Source organism: Engraulis encrasicolus, chromosome 13, assembly GCF_034702125.1.
Source record: "Engraulis encrasicolus isolate BLACKSEA-1 chromosome 13, IST_EnEncr_1.0, whole genome shotgun sequence".
In the NCBI taxonomy this organism is placed as follows: domain Eukaryota; kingdom Metazoa; phylum Chordata; class Actinopteri; order Clupeiformes; family Engraulidae; genus Engraulis; species Engraulis encrasicolus.
The window spans coordinates 15,119,092-15,145,851 of record NC_085869.1 but is presented as its reverse complement, the minus strand read 5'-3'; the positions used below and the strand labels follow the sequence as shown (position 1 = coordinate 15,145,851).

At 40.7% G+C, this 26,760-nt stretch overlaps 1 protein-coding gene across 29 annotated transcripts in view; it reads left to right on the top strand.

Annotated features, from left to right (window-relative positions):
• Positions 1 to 26,760, top strand: part of ttn.1 (titin, tandem duplicate 1) — a 159,767-nt gene that overhangs the window by 18,427 nt on the left and 114,580 nt on the right. For 22 of the 29 annotated variants that reach the window (XM_063213114.1, XM_063213120.1, XM_063213116.1 and 19 more), the window contains 35 exons: positions 224 to 487; positions 1,050 to 1,310; positions 1,403 to 1,663; positions 5,148 to 5,408; positions 5,555 to 5,696; positions 5,907 to 6,075; positions 6,192 to 6,420; positions 6,608 to 6,892; positions 7,325 to 7,435; positions 7,683 to 7,871; positions 8,839 to 9,192; positions 9,458 to 9,970; positions 10,287 to 10,319; positions 10,715 to 14,467; positions 14,923 to 15,204; positions 15,477 to 16,040; positions 17,077 to 17,358; positions 17,724 to 18,002; positions 18,096 to 18,374; positions 18,472 to 18,750; positions 18,861 to 19,148; positions 19,252 to 19,920; positions 20,028 to 20,306; positions 20,438 to 20,857; positions 21,094 to 21,393; positions 21,569 to 21,853; positions 22,340 to 22,624; positions 22,767 to 23,051; positions 23,234 to 23,905; positions 24,097 to 24,381; positions 24,576 to 24,857; positions 24,990 to 25,274; positions 25,427 to 25,711; positions 26,027 to 26,311; positions 26,431 to 26,715. In XM_063213114.1, the coding sequence (XP_063069184.1) occupies positions 224 to 487; positions 1,050 to 1,310; positions 1,403 to 1,663; positions 5,148 to 5,408; positions 5,555 to 5,696; positions 5,907 to 6,075; positions 6,192 to 6,420; positions 6,608 to 6,892; positions 7,325 to 7,435; positions 7,683 to 7,871; positions 8,839 to 9,192; positions 9,458 to 9,970; positions 10,287 to 10,319; positions 10,715 to 14,467; positions 14,923 to 15,204; positions 15,477 to 16,040; positions 17,077 to 17,358; positions 17,724 to 18,002; positions 18,096 to 18,374; positions 18,472 to 18,750; positions 18,861 to 19,148; positions 19,252 to 19,920; positions 20,028 to 20,306; positions 20,438 to 20,857; positions 21,094 to 21,393; positions 21,569 to 21,853; positions 22,340 to 22,624; positions 22,767 to 23,051; positions 23,234 to 23,905; positions 24,097 to 24,381; positions 24,576 to 24,857; positions 24,990 to 25,274; positions 25,427 to 25,711; positions 26,027 to 26,311; positions 26,431 to 26,715 (13,980 nt within the window). The remainder of the gene's footprint in view (positions 1 to 223; positions 488 to 1,049; positions 1,311 to 1,402; positions 1,664 to 5,147; positions 5,409 to 5,554; positions 5,697 to 5,906; positions 6,076 to 6,191; positions 6,421 to 6,607; positions 6,893 to 7,324; positions 7,436 to 7,682; positions 7,872 to 8,838; positions 9,193 to 9,457; positions 9,971 to 10,286; positions 10,320 to 10,714; positions 14,468 to 14,922; positions 15,205 to 15,476; positions 16,041 to 17,076; positions 17,359 to 17,723; positions 18,003 to 18,095; positions 18,375 to 18,471; positions 18,751 to 18,860; positions 19,149 to 19,251; positions 19,921 to 20,027; positions 20,307 to 20,437; positions 20,858 to 21,093; positions 21,394 to 21,568; positions 21,854 to 22,339; positions 22,625 to 22,766; positions 23,052 to 23,233; positions 23,906 to 24,096; positions 24,382 to 24,575; positions 24,858 to 24,989; positions 25,275 to 25,426; positions 25,712 to 26,026; positions 26,312 to 26,430; positions 26,716 to 26,760) is intronic. The other 7 variants (XM_063213113.1, XM_063213112.1, XM_063213136.1 and 4 more) reach the window with 7 other exon arrangements.

Genomic DNA, 26,760 nt, shown 5'->3' with positions numbered 1-26,760 from the left:
CATTCACCTTGACTCAATAGTAGCTTAACTAGAATTTTCCATTCCAGTGCAATAAAAGCTCTACATAGTACAAGGTGTGGCCTTTCCTTTAAATTGAGCCCACAATTTGCGCCAGAGCCCCGACACCATTTTTGCATGATTACTGGGCCAACACTGTTCACCGTTATTGTGACTCCATCGATGACACCTTTCTCATGTGTCCACTTCTCCCACCTCTCTACAGCTGTGAAAGTGAAGAAGACGATGAAGAATGTGACTGTGACAGAGACCCAAGAAGCAGAGTTCACCCTGGAGCTCACCCATAAGAATGTGAGGGGCTCCCAGTGGACCAAGAATGGTGTGGAAATTATTCCCAGTGACAAGTTTGAAATTACTATGGACGGCATGGTGCATACCCTGAAGATCAAAAACTGCACCACCCAAGATGAATCTGTCTACGCCTTCAAATTGGGAAAACTTTCTGCGAATGCTAGACTGAATGTTGACAGTAAGTGTAAACACGTTGTGTATTTTTATTTATGTGAAATCAAGTCAAGTCAAGTAGGTTTTATTGTCAATTTCTTTACATGCACTGGTCATACAAAGAATTTGAAATTACATTTCTTGCTTTCCCATGCAGACATAGACTAATCTAGGTAAGGACATAGACAGTATAGAAATAGACAGTACTTATACATGGACATAAGACAGTGTGGACATAGACAGTGCTCATACAGACATTTAAAGTGCAAGTGCAAGACTGGACAACAGAAGACTTGTAGAGAACATACATTAAGAGGAGGTAGTTGTTGTGCTTTTCCTAAAAGTCCTTTATAGCATTCTGACATAGTAATAGTAGCATTTTGAAGAAAAATAAATATTAAAATAGGTCTATCAAGTACACCAGCAGCAGTGTGTGCTACTTGCTACTTTTGTCGCACATATATCAAACCATAACATTAAAGCCTCACACAATGTGTATATTATATACTGTATCCATACTCCTATCTATCATATACTGTATCCAACAGTTTATTGTTGTTAACCTGTTCTTGTCCTTTTCCCCTCAGCAATCAAGTTTGTGAAGAAGCCCAAAGATGTGAACTCTCTCTTGGGCGGAACTGCCTCCTTTGAGATGAGCCTGTCCCACGATAACATCCCAGTAAAATGGATGTTCAACAACACTGAGATCACACCCAGTGCCGACTATCAAATATTTGCAGAGAGAAAATCCCACAAACTGGTAATACAGAATGTGTCCAACAAGAATGCTGGAGAGTACGTTGTTGTAGCTGGAAAATTGCAGTGCAGTGCAAGCCTCCAAGTTGAATGTAAGTCATTGAGAAAAAAAATCACGTTTTGATTAAGTGTTATTATCATTGCCATGGATGGATAGATTACTTACTATGTATAATTTCTCCAGCTTTGAGGGTGACCAAGCCCATAAAGAACACGGAGGTTCCTGAGACTCAGGCTGCTACCTTCGAGTGTGAGGTGTCCCACTTCAATGTCCCATCCACCTGGCTGAAGAACGGCGTGGAGATCGAGATGAGTGAGAAGTTCAGGATTGTGGTGCAGGGCAAGCTCCATCAGCTGAAGATCATGAACACCAGCAGCGAAGATGCCGCTGAGTACACGTTCGTCTGTGGAAATGACAGAGTCTCTGCCACTCTCACTGTCAGCCGTAAGTTCCGAGTGGTGTGGCAGCGAGGACAATTATAGATGATGTTTGGATAAGCAGTGGCCTATTGTTTAGGAAGTTGGTTAAGACTGCAGCAGGGAATAATGTTGTAACTGGCTATAAAATTATAACTAATCTTGTATTCTAATAAAGCCAATAACGCCATAGTCTGCCAATAATATGATAACATTTTACAGCCAATGAAGTAATGAAATTTGGCCAACACAATTTAAACTGGAAATGCACTCAGAGAGTGCAGACCTCCGCCAAGGAAGCTGTTTGATAGAACATTTGACTATGTTACACCTTATTTTTTTATTTTAAGTCTTTCTGCCCTCTTTTTGTGGAGTTGTAAACTTCAATGTCAAAATTCGCCAATTTGCGGTCACTAGGGGCATCTAGATTTTTAAGCTAGTAATAGTGATCGCCCTGTCCAGCAATTCAATTTGCGGTAACTAGGGGCGTCTAGACTTCTAGGCAAGCAATTATGAAGAATCTTTTTCAAAATCCTGGTTCCGGTTCGTGATCCGAGTCACCATCAAAATTTTATCACTTGTGCACATTTCCAACAACTCCACAAAGTTTCATCCAAATCCGTTAATAACTTTTTGAGTTAATCTGCTAACAGACAAACAAACAAACAGACAGACAGACAGACAAACAGACAAACCAACCCGACCGAAAACATAACCTCCTTGGCGGAGGTAAACATTATTGACTGGCTATTACGTTATTGGCATTGCACTAACAAAAGGTTTTGAAAGTAATTCCAAGGAATTGCAAGTGCATGAAAATTCAAACTGCATGATGCATGTTGTGGACTTCGTAACTAATACTGAAGCTGCACTATGATATTGTGTGCTTGGTAGATGTTGTGGACTTTGAAACAAATACTGTAGTTGCTCTATGATATTGTGTTCAGTGGATGTTAAGTAGATGCTTGGAGACAACTGGCAGTTTAAGTGACTGAACAGTGAAATGGTTGAATAGAAATGAATAGTGAATTGCTATAGTTGAGTAGAAGTAGCTAATAGTTGTGAATGAGTGGAATGATGGTCAATTAACAGTAGAGAGAACATGTACATGCACTTCAGTATCCCGAACAGTGTTGGGAAGGTTACTCTAAAAATGTAATTCGTAATGTAGTTACAAGCTACCCAGTTTAATATCTAATCTAATCTATCTATCTAATGTAGTGTAGCTATTTCAAATAATATATGAACATAATGTAACCAATTACCTTTGATTACTTTTTAATTACTTTAATTTATATTCAGTATCTGAAAAGTTGTTCAGATATGGTATGCACCTGGCATTATTGCTTGCAAGTCTGAACTGAAACAAAACTTCACTATTGCACACACCACTTTAAGTTGTGGTGAGAAATGCCAAAGGATATGTTTTGTTAAATAAGAACATGCAAAAAATATAGCCCAATATAAGTTAATACACTATAAAGGGCTTGCTTAGAATATTTAAATGTAGCTAAAATTGTAAGTCTTAATATTTCCATAAGTAATTGTAATTGACGTATTCATTTTCTTGTTGTAACTGTACCTTATTACAGTTACATTTTGTTTGTAATTAAATTACTTATTCATTATTATACATGTAATCAGTTTCTCCCCAACACTGATCCCTAATATATCTTTTGATGTTTTGGTAAAACTTGGGATAAGGTGTTTATATGAACAGAGTTTCATATAAACAGAGAATTTCCCTATTTTAGTATTTAGTATAAATTGTATTCTGATATCTGGTCATTATAGAAGTCTCTCTTTATGTGTGTGACCTGGTTCCCTGCAACATCATTCTAAGATGATATTCTATATTCAGTACAAGTTATTAACGTGCCTCAATACAATGTCACTGTTTTTATTGAGAGTACTTAATCTAGTATATAAACCGGTTGAAGGTCTTACTGTATTTGGGATACTGAAGTCGGGAAATGGTGTTTATATGTTCAAACGCAACATTGGGATGAGAATTTCAACATGCAGTTGTTGTACTGCTCGTGCTCCCCCTGACTTGTCAGCCACCAACACGCGTCATGTTTTGTTCAGCCACCATCAGAGAGCCTCGAATAGGGCTGAACAAAAATTGCTGCATGGTAGGGTAATGGCAAGTCAAGTGTAGTGTGAGCAATACAACTGCATTTTTGAAATTTGACTGAATCCCCTTTCATATCCTGATCACATTTGGGATACTGAAGTGCATGTTATTTCATGCACTCTGATAAGTGGTGCCGATAACGTAACAAATAGTTACGTTAGTGAAAGTGTCTTAATAGCTTAGTCTTAATATTGCCTCTTACAAAGCACAAGCTTGAAACCTGCTGTCTGCTCACATTATTATGGCTGGTTATTACATTATTGCCCTTGTATTTCAATATGTAATAACTGAAGCCAATAATGTAACACAGGGTGATTTAGTGTATTCTCTCCACAGTTCTTCAAGTCAGCTCCTATTTTTTTTTCTTCGGCCAGTTGTGTGTGATGGTAGAGAAGTTTAGGAACTGTATGCAAAATACAAAGATGTTGCACTGGGCAGAGGTGGCATCACCTTCTGGTCCACGGATAAGTATAAACATGGACACTTAAGATTTAAGGATAAAAAGCAGTAGTCGTGCCATCATTGTCAGTTCAACTCCAGTCAGCATAACGTAAATTGTTTGACTGAGATGTGCAGACCTGTTTGTATTACTTTTTGGGTGATTCCACGCAACTAATAAAAAACTAATGAAATATAATACTTAACTTTGAGTTTGTATTCTTTCGAGTGAAAATTGTGAAAGTAAAAGGAGTCTGATTTACTTAAGAAAATCCAACAAGGATGACAAAGTAGAGGGAATACCCTCCTTCCTCTCACTTTTAAGTTTTAAATGGTGTGAACCAATCAAAGGGGGAGGGCAATACACTATGCTTTTAGCACTATAAACTATAACAGGTACTGTTTAAGGCCAGGTCTGAGGCAAGGTTTGAGGCAAGCTGACAGATGGTTTGGTCAGGCTTCTTTGTAAGAGGCAATAGTATGACAAAGTGACACTTTGTATCCAGAATGTAAGAAAAAAAAGGTAAAATACAATTTGTTATATTATTGGCACCAGGTATTACATTGTGAACACCTTGATAGTGTAAGGCCAATGATGTAATAGCGGGCAAAATGTTTTGTGCTTTAAATGTTTCATGCAAATGCGTTATTGGTCCAAAATCCTTTTACAATATTTATATATATTATAACCCCTAATACATAAATAATATGATGTTATTGGTAGTCATTACGGTTCAAATCCCACCCTAACTAATTGACAATGGCTGAAGTGCCCTTGAGCAAGGCACATAACCCTAAATTGCTGCAGAGACTGTAACCAATCTCCTGTAGATAACTAAGTCGCTTTGGATAAAATAATCAGTTAAGTGTAATGTAATGTAATGTAATGTAATGTTAAAAAAAATAATTAAATCCTCCCTTCTCCTTTCCTTTTCAGCCATTCTTATCACTACCATGCTTCAAGATCTCAACGCTCAGGAGAGGGACACTATTACTTTTGAGGTCAATGTCAACTATGAGGACATTACTTACAAATGGTTCAAGAATGGGGTGGAAATTCGCTCCACTGACAGATGCCAGACTCGAAGCAAGCAACTCACCCACAGTCTCACCATTCGCAATACGCACTTTGGTGACACTGCAGAATACAAGTTTGCTGCTGGTTCTGCTCAAACAACTGCAAAACTCTATGTTGAAGGTAATGTATATTTTTAAAAACTTGTTCAACTTTTTAAAAACGTTTAAAGCATTGAAAAAAAAAAAATGGCACTTATAAACTAATTTCTTTTTAAAGTTGTAGGGCATATTCCAAATGTGTTTGTGTGTTTTTCTGTTGTTTCTTAGCTCGTGTGATTGAGTTCACAAAACACATCAAGGACCTCAAGATTACAGAGAAGAAGAGGGCTGTCTTTGAATGTGAAGTGTCTGAGCCAAACGTTCAAGTTGTTTGGATGAAAGATGGAATGGAAGTGGAAATGTCTGACAGGTATTATGATGCAATACATCACAACACATAAAATATTCTATTGTCCTAAATGTACTGAATGTTTCTTTTAGACTTTCACTGACCTTATCACACATTATATTGATAGTTTGTATTCCCAACCTAATCAGGTTTGAGGATACTGATGTACTATAACTGTATAAAAAAATGTATAAGTGTACAGTATAACCTTGATTATTTGCAATTATGTAGGTTCAGGTCAGCCAGCGATGTGACCCAGCACTCCCTGACAATTCAGTCAGTGCGCATGTCTGATGCTGGCGAGTACAGTGTGGTTGCTGGCGCAAGCATGTCAAAGGGACGTCTCAGTGTGGAGGGACGTGATGTTGAGATCAAGGAACCCGCTGAGAGAGACGTCACAGTAATAACTTCCTTACCTCACACCTCACACAAAATTTCTATTATGTTTTTTTAATACAGTAGTCCAGGGTTTCTTCTCTATTCTTTGTCGTCTTAACACCTTGATGTGTTTTCCAGGTTGTTGAAAAGCACAGAGCCACACTGGAGTTTGAGGTCAATGAGGAGGATATTGAGGGCCGCTGGATGAGGAGCGGAGTTGAGATCAAGACGACAGACGAAAGGTTCCACTACGTCGTCATCAAGAAGACTCATCGCTTGACAATCGGTGAAACCTTCAGAACTGACGCTGGGGAGTATACCTTCATTGCTGGCAAGAACAGCAGTTATATCAAGCTCCATGTCATGAGTAAGTCCTGTGACAAGCTTGCTGTAATATGTCTAGAATTTTGTTGTGTTATGACAAAGTGTTATGAGTGTTATTACAAAGCATGAGCCCGCAGCCATTTTTGTTTGATTAATACTTGCAATATGTGAGTGAGGTTGCCTATTTCTTCATCTCCTAATTTCTCCATTTGAAATATCCTTTTGCCCAGTCCCCGAGCCTCCCAAGATTGTAAGGCAGATGCACCCCGTGAATGCGACGGCGGGCAGGATGGCACGGTTCTCTGTGGAGGTCAAGGGTGTTCCAGACCCCCAGGTGACCTGGTTCAAGGGCTCACAGCAGATGTACTCAGGGGTTGAGTGCAGCATTTTCAAAGATGGCGGAGAACACACACTCATGCTCAGCCAGGTCTACGCAGAGGACGCAGCTGTCTACAGCTGTGTGGCAAGGAATGACGCTGGCGAGGTTACCAGCTCTGCTGCTCTTCACGTGGAAGGTGAGCTAATTTGTTTGTTCAAGGTGCGTTAATGAAATGCCCTGTTTCTGAAGCACATTGAGCTGATCATGTATGATATGCGTTACAACAGTGGATCGCAAGCTTTTTGGAACAAGCTCCCACTTGACCTAATCATAAGCCTCCCAACGCCCCCTTGACCTTTTCATAAGTCTGCCAATGCCCCCCGCCTAGTATTATATTACAAAATAAAAAGATTATTGCCCAAGCCCCACTCCCATCCCCATTTGCAAATGATAACCCCCCCATCCCACCTGCTGTCTCCTTCTCAATGCCCCCAAGGGCTCTGTTACGCCCCCAGTTGTCACATTTTCTTCACCCATAATCAGATCAGCTGTTCACAACCATTAAATAATACATACATTTAGTGCTATATGAATTGAATAACAATCTTTTTTTTTGGTCAATTTTCAGTGCCAGATGTGATTACACCTGTGAGCCCTCCCAGACTTGGTTTCCCACTTTCCGACATGACTGTCAATGAGGGAGAGAATGTGAAATTCAAGTGCAGTTTCACTGGAGACGGTAAGACACAATGAAACACAAAATTAATATAGTTTGTAATGATTGTCAAAATGTTTGGAAAGCTAAAAGTTACTCAAGACGGCGGACTGTACCAACAGGAACAGGTGGACTGTATCAACAGGTACAGTCCACCGACTTGAGCTTCAACTTCCATATCTTAGTTGCTCCTGCAGTCTCTGCTTGTAGCAAAGCATCTTCGGTGTTTATATCATCTACTGACTTTACTGTATTTCCTTCTTTCCTACAGACCTGATCATCATCTGGCTGTTCAATGACCAGGAGATCCAGAGGTCAAACTCCTTCAAAATGACTCAGTATGATGATTATTGCCAGCTGGAGATTGTCAGAGTTTTCCCTGCCGATGAGGGAGAGTACACGTGCGTGGCTCGTAACTCTGCTGGAAGCTTGACAAGCACTGCTAGGCTGAAGGTGCACGGTGAGTACCTCACAATTTGAACTTGGAGAAATTTTTAAATGGCTCATGTACACAGGGTTTTTTTCTCTTTTCATGTATGCCTCGACAGGCAGATCCTTCTCTTCCCAGAGGGTAGAAGAATGTGCATGATATCTTTTAGCTGTGAAAAAACACCAGTACAACAATGTATTGCACCTTCACAGTTCACTTTTTCAGCAGTACAGCCAATGCACCTTTCCAACGGCAGACATCTTCACACGTCAACAACACTACTGACCTGCAACTGTCTGAAATACTGCATGAGTCACAAAGTCTGCCTGCATAGCACGTTGATAGGCAGGAAGGGGCTAACTGGTGGCTGTCATTTAGCGATGTCAAGCTGCCTGATGCCTGGCGGGGAAGTGGCCTGATTCCCTTCTGATGTACTCTGATTGCTAAATATGGATGTATGCTGCTAAAGAAAAAGAAAAAAGGCTGTTGTCTTTTATTTCGATAAGATGACAAGCACTGCTGCACTAATCATTGCTTTTTTTTCTGAGCATGCTTGCAAGGAAACGCATCTCAGGGTTTTTTTTTCCGGAAGAAACTTTGTACTCTTGCGTGAAACATAGTAGTTAATCAGGAGGTGTGGTCAGATTAACACGTCGTCAACAGGACTTCTTTTTTTGGAATCTTAAACATCTTGGATATCTTCTTGAATTGTATATTATTACTCATTAACAATGTTTGGATTTTAGTTCAGTTCCTATTGGATTTGAAAATGCATTGACATCACAACATTACAGTCAAATCTGTTTGCTTATAACTGATTTGATGTTGTGACATAATCTTTGACAACCACTGCAACAACAACACCAACCAGATTTGATTCCACAATGCATCTTCTATCTTCATTCACGAACTCCTTCTCATCAAATCTCTCCAATCACAAACTCACTCAAATGGTTTTTAAAATGAAGTGCCTAATTTCATTTTTTCCACCGCTCAGATGTCAAAACTCTAGATAGGCATTATATGTCGAGCACTGGAAGCTCTCTTATGGAACGTCCGGCGGATGTTCCTGGATATCCGACCTTGACTCTGAAAATGAGAGATGTCAGAGTATACGCTGGCAACCTGGCACAGTTCAGCTGTTCCTTTGACGGCCAGCCATTCTCTGATATTGTGTGGGATCATAATGGACGAACGGTCACAGTCACCGAAAGGGTGAACTGTTCCCAGCGTGGAGATTTGCTGTCTCTTACCATTCACAATGTCCAACTCACTGATGTGGGGAGCTATCGGTGCTCTGTAAAAAATAATATCGGCGAAAACCGAACGTCAGCACAGCTCAGTGTGCAAGGTGGATATTTTCATATTTTACACATTTGTGGTCCATTCCATCTCATCATGCTTCCTGCTGGTGTTATAATAATTTGTACAGCAACTATAACCAACTGTAATATTTTCTTAATGTAATAACCAATTTAATTTTATTTAGGTTCATCCATCTCAAGCCTGGCTTAACATCATCGTTCCATCACACTAACTCTTTGTTCAGTGCTAAAATACCCTCTCACTGATGGATTTAATCCCTAATAAATTTCCCTAACTTTATTCTCACCCAGCTAAAGAAGCAAACCCCAATGCAGAAACTCCCATCCCTTGTGATTCTCAAAGTAAGGGACCTAAAAGTGACCTAAGAGTGTCCACAATACAGACCTCTCAGCAAGGCAATCAGGAGTCCATACAGAATCTTGGACCTCTTCCACCCTTCTCCCAGTGGCAGATAAAAAGCCATTATTTCCCCGATGTTGTCCCCCATGAAGAGAGGGGCGTACCTGTGCATGGTGGCACTCAACCAGAACTCCTTCTAAAGCATGCCCCTGAAACTCTCGTCAAACAAAAAGAGGATGTGTCTCTTTATGTTGTAAAAGCAGCGCCATCTCCCCTCGTTCTTTGGCTCCACGATCAGTTAATTGTCGGAGAGCCTACTACTTCACTTTCTGTGAAACACGATGGCTCTGTCAGCTGCTTAAATGTTAAATGTGGGGGCCTTGCTGAATGGGGGACATACACTTGCCAAATTATCAATGCAGCAGGAGACTGTGCGTGCAGCACACCCCTCAGACTGAAGACAGGTTGGCAATTGCATGCTTTGGTCCTTACCAGTAGATTTCTGAACGTGGACACCCACTAGATTTCTGTACCATGCACATCCCATCCTCTTTGGTAGTGACAACTCTTGGACCTAAACCCACACACAAAGCCCACACTGTCTTTATGTAGTTCACATAGGAACACTCTTGCAGTTGCTCTCTTTTAAATTACATATTTCTTTTTTTTCGTAGACAAATTTCACTCTAACAGGTCAGAGGTAGCTTACATTGAGATGTAGGTGACATGAATGTTTTGTATGTTTTTGCTGAAACTTCTGTGTTTTTTTGTCCTTCACAGCTGCCCCAGCAGAAGAGTTTGCAGAAGCCAGAGGTAATTATATTCCATAAAACATAAACTAATTGTCTGCATTTTGAATATTGTGAGTGTGAATGTAGATGTGTACAGGTAGTTGTAGGGCAGTGAGGGAATATTGCATTAATGTGGAATGTTTGTATTCTTATTCTTCTTTTATTTGCCAGAAACGTCATAGTGGATGGTTATGGTGCTTTATTTCATGCCAGATAATTCATGTTTCAGATATTATCATGTTATTATACACTGTGATATAGTACACATTTATTGTTATATTATGATTGCTATGTTATGCATGTTATATTTGAAGCAATGTTTATTATTTCGAACATTCTGTGATTGCATGACTGATATGAGTATGTACTGTTGCTTCATTTTGTGAATAATGACTGCAACAAAAATTCTTTGCCCAGCCTTTTCCAGCACAGCAGTTTCTACGAAAGAAGAAAAACACGACCACATCACTAGCTTCAGCATGAAAGAGAAACGCACAACATTTGAACATGAGTCAGAGGAAAAACGATTTACTAGTACACTTTCCCAACAAATTGAGAAGCCAGTTTTTGTGACAAAGCTGTCGAATAGAATTATTCCTGTTGGGGACACTGCCAAATTTACTGTCATTGTATCTGGTTTCCCAAAACCAAGTGTTGAGTGGCAGCACAATGGTCAGACAATTGTGTCTTCATCTGTTTATAAATTTGTCGAAGAGAGAGATGAGTACACATTGATAATAGCTAAAGTCCAGGAAGAAACTGAAGGAGAGTACTCTTGCGTTCTACGTAATGAATATGGCGAGTCAAAATGTTCGTCGTACTTACACGTGAGGGTAAAGGACGTGAGGCAGCTGGAGAAACCCAAAGGACAACCCCCCTGCTTTACAAAAGAAATCGAGTCAGTGCAGTGTAATGTCGGAAGCCAAGCGTGTTTCCAGTACACCGTAACAGGCACACCAATGCCTGAAATTCAGTGGTTTAAAGGTGCATATCAAATTCACCCTAGCAGGGTCTGTGTGATTATCAACAACCCAGATGGCACTGGTTCTATGAAAATGACCGGCCTACAGCAGGAAAACACTGGAGTCTACACCTGCAAGGCAGTCAACCCTCATGGAGAGGCCTCATGCAGTGCAGAGCTAGCCGTCTTGGGGGAAATAACCGCAGTAGCACATTGCCAAGAAAAAGTCGTCACTCAAACGCAAAAGAAATCATTCAAGGTTTCAATGAGCGAACATATTACAGAGTCTCGTCAGCACACAGCCAGCATCTCAGCTGAGCTGAGCAGAGAGAGTCAGCAGGAAAGACGTCAGATGACCAGCACCACTGTCACTGAAAAGGCACAGCCCACTGAACAGGTGGACACTTTGGCAGAAGTTGATATTTCCGCGGCCACCGTTCATAAAGAGCAAGTGACCCGCCAGGCAGCTTTGTTACAGTCTCAGCAGGTGCAAGAGAGGGTTAAAATTGGTGCAACTCTCCCTGAATCAGCTGTTGCTGTTCCTGGTAGACAGTTACACACTGCTGCACTCACCTCCGCTGCCGTTGAGGAAACCCAGGGCTTTGTAGAACAACACTCCGAACGTATTAAGAGCCCTGAAATTATTGAATTAGAATATGAGAGGGAAACACCTTCAAAGAAGTTGGCTGCCACCTCTGAGAACATTGCAGCATTTTCCATTGTGAAAGCTGAATCTTTTAGTGACAGGAAAGGGGAGCAAACAAAAACAACAGCTGAACCGAAATACCCTCTGAGTGGTTACCAGGTAGAAACCAAATTCCCCATATTGAAAGAGCAGGTTGAGAGTGCTTCAATGCCAGAGCAGGAGAAAGGCTTCAGAGTTGCTGAGGGGGTCAAAGTCTTATACTCTGCTACTTCCTCTGAAAACTTGCAGATTTCTGAGGGCCATACATCTAAGCTGACTGTCTCAGGTGCCACTAAATGCACACTTGGGAAGGAAATGAGGAACTCAGCCCTGGCAGGTATCAGTGAGGTGAAACATACTTTAGCTAAGGAGGAGGAATTTGAGGTGCACCGGGCAGAAGAACAGACTGCTTCCCTCTCTAAGGACAAAGTATGTCTGTCAGCTTTAATGTCAGAGGAGAAGCTGCAACTTAAAGCTGAGCCTATTGCCAAAATACCAGGCATAGACAGTGCAGAGTCAGTTAACCCACAGAAGGAGAAAGAACAGCTGTTATGTTTGCAGGTGATTAGTGATCAGAAGGCTCTGCCTTTGGAAGGTAGATTTACCTGTGAGAAACCAACTGAGGAGCTGGCAGAACTTAGGAAGATTCATAATGTACTGCAGGCTGCATCTACAGATGAGCAGAGAACAGTCACTTGTGAGGACTCCACACAGTTTTCATCGGACAACACCACCTTTTCTTTGCAGGCCCAGAAAGAACCTTTCACAACCTTACATCTTCAGTCTATTGAAGCAGAGTGTACTTTAACCAAAGAGGTCATTCTTACACCTGAAAAACCAGAGGAGCACTCTGCAAAACAAAGTCAAGAAAAAGCTTGCACAGTAGCCGCAACCACAGAAGAAAGAAGGGAGGTTACAGCAGATCATGTCAAACCATTTGACGGATCATTGCAAGGTATTGAGTCTAACTACAAAAAGGAACCCAAACCTCAAAATCTTCTTCAAGTAGTTTCGGAATCTATAGAGTTCTCAAAGGAGTCTCCATTGGTCAGTGATGTTGAACAGAAGAAAGCTTTAGTCCACAAGGAAGATCGGTGGAACATTGTGCATGTGCCTTCAGTCTCAGAAAGTCGGGTTCTTGAGGAGGGCCATACAGACAGTGTAAAGGCTGCCGAAAAATTAACTTGTGAGATGGGAGTGGAGCCCAAGATGCCAACGCAGCCCTTGCATATAGAAGAAAAGGCTGTTTCCACAGAAAGCAGTGTTGCTCTTGAGTCGGCAGATCAGGATTACGCTATTCAGATTCAAGAGGGACAATCAGTTAGGCAGTCAGTGCTGATGGAGGAGAAACGTGTGATGAGGGGTGAGATGTCAGAGAACATTACTAAGTCCAAGTCAATGACAGTGCAATCCACTTTACAGCCTGAGAGACCCATGTTACTGACCGAGTCCAGAGACAGTAAAACTCTTCCCAAGGAACTGACTTTCATACTTCCTGCACCTAAGCCTCAGAGCTTGAACAGTCGCCATCAACTGAAGACCGCTCTTCAGTCTGCCGTGGCTCGGGATCAACAGCTAATTTTGGCCGACGTTGTGCAAAGTGTAGATGTTGTGGAGGTTAAAGAGCCAACAGTACGCAAGGAGCCCAAATTTACCATGTTTACATATGTCATCACAACCACAAGCATACCTATAGAAATATGCATTGCATTTGAGGGTCACTACCCACAGACTGCGGATCTGAAGAGTGAGCTTCAGGCAGCATTACATTCAATAGTTTACAAGGAACAACACATTCTTACGTCAGAACAGCCTGGAGCTTTGGGAATCGACAAAGCCCAACGGCTACAGGTCAAGAGCACTTCCAAGAAGGAGATGCTTACATCTGTTGTGGACACCGTGCAGACTGCAGAGACCGTGTCTGGTATCAAGGCGGCAAGAAAGCAGTCAGCTTCTGTGAAGACGGAAGCCAAAACTTCTTTTGAAACTATCATTGCTCAGGAAAAACCTTTAGTCCAGGTAGCCACGCAGATAACTAAACCAGAAATCAGTTTAATGACAGTAAATGGCCGTGAGAGAGATGCGGGTGCAGCAGATATAACTACAACTGTTCCCACTGCATCTATGCCCACTGAACAAAGCACAGACATCTTTGTACACAGAGAGTTGAGAGAGGAATTTCTCTCTGAGGAAATTACAATAACCAAGAAAGAAAGTAGACAAGTAGAAGAACACATTAAAAATTACCCTGTCATTGAGAAACCATTGACTGACACCTGTGTAGAGGATGGCAGCAAAGTTACATTTTCTGTGAATATAAAATGTGTTAAGAATGTTAATTGGCTTATTAATGGAAACATCATTAAATCTGGCTCAGAGTTCAAATGTTCAAAATCTCGAGACACATACACATTAGTGATTGACAAAGTTAAGAGGGACAAGCACCAAGGAGAATATGTCTGTGAGGCAGAGAATGAAGCTGGCAAGACATCAACATCCTCAAGGCTCACAATTAAATCAAGAGGTTGGATTATGGAGATTTTTCATCTCATAGTTTTCTGAAGACCTAACTTTAATCCCTAGTGTTTACCGTGATATCATCACTAATTTTTGGACCAACATTCATATCACGTTCACATTCCTCTTACCTTGAATTCATGCCATTTTCCCCCAGCTATTTTCTTCACTCCTAGGTATTCACCACCACCCTCACCAACAACAACCTTCATTCTCTCCCACCTTCTTGAATCACTTTCTTTCACTCATCCCTTTTAGCATGCTCTAAGGTTTCCCATAATTTCATCATTCTTCACCAACTCACCATTTTATTCCTTCCCTCCCAATCACATCCCTTCTTTCCACAGTTCACCCTGGATTACTAGTGTGTGTTTTCATCCTTCACCCCGCTTTACAGGATCTCAGCTTTTGCATTATCACCTCATTAATTCTGTATATTTTTTCTCCTTTTGCACAAAACAGTGCCACCAGTATTTAGGTACAAGATCCAGCCTTTGGAAATCAACGTTGGGGAGCCTGCCAAGTTTGAGTGTGAGATTGAAGAAGATGCACAGAACGTCAACTTCAAGTGGTTCAAGTCTGGCACAGAGATCCGTCAGAGTGAGAAGTACAGGATCATCAGCCACCACCACAGCTCATCGATGGAGGTCATGAACACTGGCAGTGGAGACAGCGCTGAATTCTCCTGCAAGGCCACCAATCAACACGGCAGTGAGAAATGCTCCGCCTACCTCACCGTGTCTCGTAAGTCAATGTTTAATTTATTTTTGCGAGCTGCCGTGCTTGCCGTTTTTGGTTGGGTGGACACCGTGGTTGTCCAGTTATGTTGACAATTCTGTTTATGTGGTTAAACTTGCGTAGACTTTTTTTACCTGAATTTTCTTGTTGCGAGTCATCTCAGATGTACTGTACTGAAACGGGTGGTCGTCTACACACACGGGTCAAAATATGCAATTGAACAGATTTTCAGCAAGGTTGATATACATTTCATTGACCTATGCTTTGATCTTTTGTAGAATCCTTCGCACCCACTTTTGTCACTAAGCCCAATCCTATGACTGCTTTCGTTGGGAAACAAGCGAGAATTCAACTCTTGGTTAAAGGATCCACCCCAATGGATGTTGTCTGGCTAAAAAACAACACAGCTATTTCAGACAACACTAACTACAAAGCATCTTATGAAAAGAACAAGATCACTCTTCAAATCTTAAAGCTCAAGCCAACTGATAGTGGTGTATACGTGTGCAAAGCTTCAAATACTAATGGCACATCCATGTGCACCACAGAAGTTACAGTTATTGACAAACCGAACTTCGTGAGACATTCTGACACCGTTTATGTAGCACTGGGTAACCCACTACACCTTGAGAGTCAAGTGGATGAAGACACTGATGTGACTGTCAATTGGACAAAAGACGGAAAGAAGCTTCACAACACTGTGGACTGTAAACTTTCTTTTGAAGACAAGATGGCCAGTCTTAATATTATGAAGGCAAACCATAAAGACTCTGGGAAATATCTTTGCACAGCAACTAATGAAGCTGGAAGTTCAGAATACTCTTGCGTGGTTCTAGTCCAAGGTAAGTGCAATGTCGTTCTTCGCACACAACTGTACCGATGATTTCTGCTGTGTTAAATGTGATAAGTAGAGTACTGATGCTCTTAAAAAGAAAGCTGCACATGGATGGACAATACACAATAAAATATGTTACCACCCCATACATTTCAGCACCAGTCACACAGGACATTTAGAATTTGCATATTCCTTAGTAGTGTATTATATGGTGAATTGTGTGAATATTCCAGTAGTGAGGACTTTGGATACGTTGATTTATTGGACGTGGTTGCTATCCTCTACCCTTTTGCGATGTTTTTTGTTAGAGTAAAAGATGTAAATGGCTTCATATAATAATGGTTTTAAGTGTATTTTGTGGTGATGGCAGAGCTATACATAGAAAGTTGCAATTCAGATTTTAACATGTAGCCAATTGCCTTTGATTAAAATGTATATTGATGGATTGACTTTTCTGGAAGAATTTCTTTGTTGTGAAAGTATAGTACATAACTCTGACCACAGATGGTAATGATAATGCACAGAATATTATACTGCTGTTAAGATTTAACAGCTGATTGCTTGTAATTTGAGGTGAGATGGATTATAGGGGAATTTGTATATTTATATATTTGTTTATGATCAGTGGAGTTCAGATGTGGATTTTGAATTTTAATGGACCATATCCTTGGTTGTGTTTAGGGTGTGTTTTCTTGGGTTGATTTGTAAAATGATACTTAACAACGAGCACATTGATGAAAGTACGAACAGCCTGCTATTTAAAAATTCGAAGTGTGTTGTTTGAGTGTGTTCTTAAATACACGTCTTGTGACATTTCATTCACTTTACTTATATATACACATATGTGCCCGAGCTAAACCCCTTTATCTTATTTTGTCATGGGACTATCATTTCCCAAATTATTTATTTCTCCACACCGTTTGACTATGACACTGACAAAATCTTGGCTATTGAATGGACAATGCTGACCTTTCAATCATTTTATTGCCATTATGAAATGTATTTTTTTGACCTCACCTTTCATATATTATCTTCACTTCCAGAGCCACCACGATTCACAATGAAAATGCCAAGCTCACAATTCGTTAAGCCCCATGACTCACTGCGTCTTGAGTGCAGAGTTACCCACACACCTTCCTTAACAGTGAACTGGTATAAATATGACAACAAAATCACTGCCTCTGGACAATACAACATATCTTTCGTGGACTCTGTAGCAGTCCTCGAATTTAAGAAGCCCAGACTTGAAGATGGCGGCATCTTTACTTGTGAAGCACTCAATGATGCAGGAAGTGACAGCTGCAGCTGCACCGTAGTCGTTAAAGGTCAGAAATGAATGCGAGTGCTTTGACGTCTTGCGTACGGCTGATGGCAGGATTAAGTTCTTATTTATATTCTTATGCAGTGCAATGTGTGCTATACTGGCTCCATGGCAGTATAGCAGTATGGCCATTTTCAACGCAGCATGAAACCAACACCTTTAAACGTGTTGCTTTAAAGGTGATCTTGAGCCTGTGTGCGGCACATGGTATGGAAAATACCATGCCACCTCTTAAAGTAATGTATGCAGTTTGCATACATTCTTATCTGTCTTTTCCCTTCTCTTTGGACGTTTCATACAGCTTGCAATATGCCTGCTAGATGTAATTTTGTGGTGCACATAACTGATTTTCTTCTTCTTACATTTTAGAACCTCCATCTATTCTTCACGCACCTAAACCAGTTGAAGGAATTGAAGGCAAAGATGCCCGGTTTCAGTGTGAATTCAATGGCACAGGACCATTGGAAATTAGCTGGTTTAAGGGAAATAAAAAGCTCTCAGAAAGTAAACGGTATATAATGGCCACTGAGGAGAAGTCAGCCACTCTCTTCATTCTCGGACTTGAGAAATCTGATTGTGGTGAATATACATGTAAAGCAGTCAATCAAGTAGGAACTGTGACGTGCAATGCCTTGGTTACTCTGAGAGGTTAGTCCTGTACCTTTACAGACAGGTATTTTAACATCACATGAACCAGCAATCAATGATAACTAACCCTCTTGTCTCTTTCTTGTGATATAGAGCCTCCAGTCTTTGTTAAGAAACTGGCAGATGTTACAGCCAAACATGGTGAAGAAGTCACTTTGAAAGCCAGCGTTAGAGGTGCAGAGCCAATGTCCTTGTCTTGGGTTAAAGATAAAGCTCCCATTGTTAACAATGACATTATCAAGATATCATTTGAGAACAATCAGGCCACCCTCAAAATCCTAAAGGCCCATCCGTCCACATCTGGGAAATACTGTTGCCTTCTCAAAAATGATGCTGGTTCTGCAGAAAATTTTGCCACAGTTACTGTGCTGGGTTCGTTGAAATCTCTTAATCTTTCATTTAAATCAGTCTTTACACATATGTAAGGCTATGCAATTTTTTACAGACGATATCCCTGTCTTATTTATAGAACCAGCGACCATTGTGGACAAACCAGAGCCATTCAGTGTAACTGCTGGTGAGACAGCAACACTAGAATGCACCGTATCCGGAACACCAGAATTAACAGCAAAGTGGTTCAAAAATGGAGGAGAGCTGTCTTCTGGCAAGAAGTACAAGATAACATTTTCTAATATGACCTCAAGTCTTAAAGTTCTATCGACAAATATGAGTGACAGTGGAGAATACACATTTGAAGTTAAAAACAGTGTTGGAAAAGCAGTGAGCAAAGCTCAGCTGACTGTTCAGGGTTAGTACATTTTTTTTACTTCAAAGATAGAAAGTCTTAGTAGTTGAAAGACACAATACAGATACATACTGTATATATGCTAGAAATACATGTTACATTTTTACCCACAGACAAAATGGTTGCACCTACCTTTACGCGGAAGCTGAGAGACTCACATGCCATTGTGGGTAAATCCATGGAGATGAACCTTAAAGTCACCGGAACTTCACCCATTAAAATATCTTGGTATCACAATGGAAAAGAAATTACAGCTGGACAAAACTACGAGATTCAACAAGCTGACAACACTTGCACACTGAAAATCTTGAAGCTCAGCTTGTCAGATAGTGGCACATATAAATGCCGTGCTGTTAACTCAGCTGGAACCAGTGAAACCAGTGCCTCTTTAGTTATAAAAGGTCAGTGATGTGCAATGAACTAAGCATCACATGTATCACATTGTTTTGAAATCCTTTCTTATTGAGATGGACCTTTGCATTGATTTGCTTCTCTTATCTGTAGAATCTCCAACATTTGTGGTGAAACCACATCAGCAGGAAGCACTACCTGGCTCAAATGTCACATTTACAGCCACTGTTAAGGGAAGCCCACCACTTAGATTGAAGTGGTTCAAGGAATCTAGAGAGCTCCTACCTGGAAAGAGCTGTGAAATATCCTTACGAGAAAACGCAGCAACATTAAAATTACTCAACGTTGATAAATCCCATGCTGGGGAATACTTATGCCAGATCAGTAATGATGCTGGTGAGGAGAGTTGCCAGGTCAACTTGATGGTGAAAGGTCAGTGTGCATGTCCTTGTATGCAGTGTGGCATACAGAATTTCCAAAGTTTCACTGTCGGCCAAGAAATCATTCTTGACCCTTCTCTCTTTTCTTCCTCCTTCTTAGAACCAGCTCGTTTTGTGAAAAGATTAAAGGACATTTCTATTGAAAAGGGAAAGCATTTAATACTTGATTGTACCTTTGTGGGAAGCCCAGAGATGGTTGTGACATGGAAGAAGGATGGCGTGCCAATACATGCTTCTAATAGATATAATACAAAAGTGATTGGGAATTCATGTATCTTGGAGTGCCTCTTTGAAAGCAACTACGAGACATCTGGAAATTACTCTTGCGAAATTAGCAATGGTGCCGCGACTGACACCTGTCACGCTCAGATCACTATTCTAGGTGTGTACTATGCCCTTCTACACAGATGTGTTTTAGATTGTAATAATCCATTGTAGTTGAAACTGTAATCATATCCCTGATATCCTTGCCTTGATTTTACATTTTAGCACCACCATATTTTATTCAACCACTGGCTTCAATGGATGTCAAAGAAGGAGATGCCGTTTCCCTCAGTTGTCACATCGGAGGAACAAAGGAAATGAAAGTATCCTGGTTTAAAGGAGACAGCAAAGTACATCCCTCTGCCTTGTGCAAAACAGAGTACACCAATGGCATTGCTTATTTGAAAATATCAAAAGCAACAAAATCAAACTCTGGTGAATATACATGCACTGCTGAAAACCACATTGGATCTGCCTCTTGTAGCTGCGACTTAAATGTGAAAGGTGATGTCAATGTCTCTTTGCTCTTTGTCTTATTCTTTGTGGTTCTAAAAAATACTTGCATGACAAGCTGCTTTCATGCATGGTGTTTGCCACAAATCTGGTGTCATCAAATATTGTCTTGTTTCTTATAGAACCGCCACACTTTGTGACAAAAATGAAGGACCTTTGCATCCCAGAGGGAAAGAAATTGAGACTTGAATGTACATTCACTGGCACTCCAAAGATATCTGCCACATGGTATAAAGATAGTAGACCACTCCCTTCTTCTGACAAATACAGTATGAAGGTCACCCCGAGCATGTGTGTCTTGGAAAGTCTTCAAGAAAGCAACAAAGAAACAACTGGACAATATTCTTGTGAAATCCGTAGTTCCTGTGGAACAGACATTTGTTACGCAGACGTCACAGTCTTGGAAGTTCAGCGTGAAAAAGCTAAACAGATTCCACATGATCGCTCTTTAGATGCACGTGGTGATGGTAGAGATGATAATCGTCAAGCAACCCACCACAAGCAAGTCACCTTTTCCACCACTACAACCACTTATCATAGAGGTTTGTATATAACACGGAGAACTGGCATTTTACTATTTCTCTAATGTGATTCAAATTCGAAGGAATCTTTTGAATTTCAATAATTCTTCTTCTTGATTCTGATCAGACGAATTCTGGAAGTGCTGAGTACTGAGTACAAGTTTTGTCCAAAAGCATGAACATGAAAGATGCAGTATCTTCATGTAATCCGCAGACGCACATGTCATGCCTATACATTTGGTTATTATTCCTTTTAGAGCCTGTTTCTGGAAAGCCTGCCCGTTTGGTGATGAAGATGGGAGACGTGTCCATTCCAATGCGCAATAAGCTGAGACTGGAATGCCGATTCACTGGATCTCCTAAACAGTTTGTCACTTGGTACAAGGATGGCAAACAGCTCTACGCTTCCTACAGATACAACACTAAGGTCACTCATAATGCCTGCATCCTGGAGGCTCTTTATGAATGCAACAAAGACACTCCTGGAAAGTACTCCTGTGAAGTTAGCAATGCCTGGGGCACGGACGTTTGCCACGCTAAAGTCAGTGTAGTGACAGGTTGGTACAATTTCACACTACTTATGTGTTTGAAACCCAATGGATGAAGTAATGTTAAGTTAATGGCTTTTCTTTTGGAAAAAGGGTTTTAGTAGTTTAGAAGTCACTTGGATCATATAATTAAAAACAGACTTTTGAAAAATAGTGGAATTAATCAAGGTATTGTTCCTCTTAGAACCTGCCCGTTTCGTGACCAAGCTGAAGAACATCTCCATTCCCATGAGGCAGAAATTGCACCTTCAGTGCACCTTTAAGGGAGCACCCAAAATGTTTGTCACTTGGTACAAAGATGGAAAGCAGCTGTATGCCTCATACAGATATAACACAAAAGTCACAGGAAACACTTGCAGCATTGACTGTCTTTATGAGTGCAACAAAGACACTCCTGGAGTGTATGCCTGTGAAGTCAGCAATGCTTACGGAACAGAGATCTGCTATGCAAATGTCTCGGTGATAACAGGTCAGTCTTGCATTTGGGTTAGTGTCTTGCTTTTTCCGGAATGGAGTGTCAAGAAAGGATTTCTTTGGGAATGTCTTGAACCACCCATCTGCTTGATTTCCCCCCTGAGAGTATTGACCATGATCCAACCACAAGTATGGAGAATGCATGGATGCATTGGATTGAATTACTTATTCTGTCCCTAGAGCACTGTCTTGCATGCGTTGTTGGAGTATGTGTGAAGTCAGTGTAAAATTTTGCAATCATCCGTAAGGTTAAGATATACACACAATACAATCTTGCTTGCAATGTCACCCCAGTGGTTTAAGAACAGCATGGACGCATGGAGGACAATTGTTAGTGTTAGCATGCATTATTGGATCATCCATGAAGACTCCTTGTAAGGTTAAAATCAGGATGGGAGAATGGCATGCCTGATTGGATTCGGCCTGAGTCTTGCTCTTCTTCCTTTTTAAAATGCTTACATAATGTTTCTGTTCTTCTCAGAACCTGCTCGCTTTGTGAAGAAGCTGAAGGACTGTTCCTTTGCTTTGGGAAAGAAATTGAGGCTTGAGTGTGAATTTAAGGGAGCACCTAAGATGTTTGTAACTTGGTACAAAAATGGCAAACAGCTGTACGCCTCTTACAGATACAACACAAAGGTCACAGGCAATAAGTGCATCTTGGAAGGTCTTTATGAGATCAAGCCAGATGCCGCAGGGAGATACTCATGTGAAGTCAGCAATTCATCTGGAACTGATATTTGCCATGCTGAGATTGCTGTAGCAACAGGTTAGTGTAGTCTCACAGAAATATAAAAACATCATCCAAGTAATACTACTCTAAGCTAAAAATGATATAACTGTTAACATTGGCAAGCTTGATTACCAAATGAATATTTGACACAAGTATATCCTGATATTATCATTCACAGACCCAGCTCGTTTTGTCACAAAACTTAAGGATCAAACTATCTCTATGAGTAAGAAGTTGGTGCTGGAGTGCACGTTTACCGGAGCTCCAAAATTGTTCATCACTTGGTACAAGAATGGAAAGCAGCTGTATGCTTCATACAGATACAACACAAAAGTCACCAAGACCTCGTGCATCCTAGAGGCTCTTCATCCCTGCACCGAAGAAACCACTGCTATGTACTCTTGTGAAGTCAGCAATGCATATGGAACAGACATTTGCCATGCACATGTTATTGCCATAACAGGTTTGTAAATTACTTCTGAAGTCTTGAAGTCAAGCATTAAAACATCCCAGAAGATTATCTTGTTCCAGAACTGTAAAACCTCTACATATTTTGGTAAAATAGCTTCTGTCGTTACCTGTTGCAAGATGGCAGTTGTCTGGATCTTGGACCGCTTTCTAATATCTTCCTATTTTCTCTCTCAGAACCTCCTCTGTTTGTAACAAAGATTAAGGATATGACTATTCCACTGAACAAGAAGTTGAGACTTGATTGTACCTTCAAGGGCGCTCAAAAAATGACTGTCATGTGGTATAAGGATGGCAAACAATTGTCTACTTCCGATAAAACATACAGTCAAAAGGCCACTATGAGCACATGTGTTCTAGAGGGTCTCCATGAGTGCAACGCACAAACCACTGGAAGATATGCCTGTGAAATCACCAACAAATATGGCAAAGATATTTGCTATGCTCAAATCACTGCAGTGGAAGGTCAGTATCAGGAAATAACTTTGCACACAGAGTACCCAGTCTTAATTAAAGGACTGTACCAGCAATATGTTATTAATTATAATGCCCATCCTCTCTCAGACCCAGCACGTTTTGTGAAGAAGATGAAGGACGTCTCCATTTCAACGAGCGAGAAACTGAAACTTGAATGCACTTTCACTGGGGCCCCTGACATATCTGTCACTTGGTACAAGAATGACAGGCAGCTGCACGCTTCACATAGTTTCAGCACTAACGTGGTTGGAAACACCTGTCTCTTGGAGTGTTTGCAGACCAGCAGCAAAGATACTGCTGGAACGTACTCCTGTCAGGTCTCAAACAAGTATGGAGCTGAGAAATGTCAGGCTCAGGTCACAGTTGTGGCAGGTGTGTATGCCTCAGCAACCACTTTTATTGGTCAGCAACCTCTGACCAACCGATCTGATGCTAGTTGTTGAATTTTCAACATTCCATTATACTATACTTTGTAATTATAATTTAGAGCATCTATTTACATTTGAGAATCTTCCTTTACACCAACTTAAAATAATTCAATTTTATTTCAAATGTCTGCTCAGATGCCCCATGCTTTGTGAAGAAGCTGCACAACTTCCAGGTCTATGTTGGAGAAAAAATGACCATGCAGTGCACATTCACTGGAGCCCCCCAAATGTTTGTAACTTGGTATAAGAACGGAAAGCAGCTCTATGCCTCTTACCGCTACAACACAAAGCTCGTTGGCAACACATGTATCTTGGAGTGCCTTTATGGAAGCAAGGCAGAAACCGCTGGAAGATACTCATGTGAAATAAGCAATTCTCAAGGATCAGCTATCTGCCATGCAGACATCACTGTGGGAACAGGTTCGTCCAATACTTAAACATGGACCGTGTAGAATATTAGTTATGTTAGATTAAGTTTATTTTATTTCACAAAATGTCATTATTTATAATTATGGACATAATCTTTAATAGCTTATACTGTAGTGTTTCATCCTCTTAAAATTCTTAAAAAACTGAATACCAGGACCAATTACCTGATTGTCTTGTTTCTTTAGACGCTCCACACTTCTGGAAGAAGTTGCAACCAATGAGTATTTCACTGAGCAAAAAGTTGAGACTGGAATGTGGCTTTACGGGAGCCCAGAAGTTGTCTGTCACTTGGTACAAGGATGGCAAACAATTAACCTCTGATAAATACAACATGAAAGCTTCCACCAACTCGTGTGTGTTGGAATGTTTGCATAGAGCCAGTAAAGAAACAACTGGACTCTATTCCTGTGAACTCAGCAACACCTATGGAAAAGCTATCTGTCATGCTCAAATCACAGCCGAATCAGGTTTGTTGGAAGCACATTCTTCTACAGTCATAATATTGTAATTATATTACTTATATTTGCAATCTTTTTTGAATAGTCATGTCCTGTGATGGATAACATTGATTTAAAACCATGTTATCTTGTTTCTCTCAGAGCCTCCTGTCTTTGTCAAGAAGCTTGAGAATATCTCAATTCCAATGAGCCACAAACTTAGACTCGAGTGCAAATTCCAGGGAGCCCCCAAGCTCTTTATCACTTGGTACAAGGATGGCAAACAGCTGTATGCATCATACAAATACAACACAAAGGTCACGGAGCACTCATGCGTCCTTGAGGCTCTTCATTCTTGCAATAAGGAGACAGCTGGAAGGTACTCTTGTGAAATTTCCAATTCCTTTGGAACAGAGATCTGTCACGCTCAAGTCATTCCAGTAACAGGTATGCAGACCTCAAAGGAAAATGTTTAATGTCTTTTACCATATAAGTATAGCAGAGCCAAATATATCCTCGGTAGACTCAATGTATTTCTTCTATTGTACAAGAAAATTAGCGGTTCCATTGAAAATAATATGGTACTGTCTTGCTCTTAGAACCGGCTCGCTTTGTCAAGAAGTTGAAGGATGTGAGCTTCCCTCTGAGTAAGAAACTCAGACTGGAGTGCACATTCAAGGGAGCGCCAAAGTTGTTTGTCACATGGTATAAGGACGGAAAGCAGCTCTACGCCAACTACAAATACAACACAAAGGTCATTGGAAACACCTGTGTTGTGGAGTGTCTTCGTGAATGTAGCAAGGACACACCTGGAAGGTACTCCTGTGAAGTATCCAACTCTTTCGGAAGTGACATCTGTCATGCCCAGATTACTACAGTGGCAGGTGTGTAACTTGTCTTTTGTCTCCTGGAATGACAAGACTGCACGAATGTTAAGGACAAAAGGATGCATGAATGTCTTAAAGGACGGTTAAAGCACTGTATGTGACTGGTCTTTGTATTCGTTCTGCCTGCTTTACATGTAACAGTTGGCGTCCTATAGCCATTCGTTTTGTGAAGAAGCCTGCATTTCATGTTATTTTTGTACATGTCATCTGTCCAATGACTATGCATGGACGTTTGGAATTGCTCTTCAATGCACGTGAATGGAAGGAAAGTCCAAGCACATTCATTAATTTTAAACTATTGTTTCTTCTTAGAACCTGCTCGGTTTGTCACAAGACTGGAGGACCAAACCATTCCAATGAGCAAAAAATTGAGACTCCAGTGTACATTCACTGGACCCCCTAAAATGTTTGTCACTTGGTATAAGGATGGCAAGCAACTTTATGCTTCATACAGATACAATACAAAAATGATTGGAAACACCTGTGTTCTTGAGTGCTTACACCAGTGCAACAAGGATACTCCTGGAAAGTACTCTTGTGAGGTTTCCAACAAATATGGAAGTGATATCTGCCACGCGCAAATTAAAACAGTTACCGGTTAGTAAAACTACATGTATTATACCCATAGACATCAGTTCAGCATGAATTCTATATAAAATTGGTAGCATTTAAAGAACATTCAGATGTATCATGTGGTCATATGCTTTCCCTCATAGAACCTGCTCGATTTGTGACAAAGTTGAAAAACCTCTCCGTCCCCATGACTGACAAGCTGAAGCTACACTGCACATTCACCGGAGCTCCAAAGTTGTTTGTCACTTGGTATAAGGATGGCAAGCAGCTCTACGCTTCTTACAGATACAACACTAAAGTCACCAAAACCACTTGCCTCTTGGAAGGACTTTATGAGTGTAGCAAAGAGACCACCGGAAGATATTCTTGTGAAGTCAGCAATTCCTATGGCTCAGATATTTGCCATGCCGAGATTACTGCAGTGACAGGTTGGTTGTCCAGTGTGATGCCTTCAAGAATTTGGAATTATATTG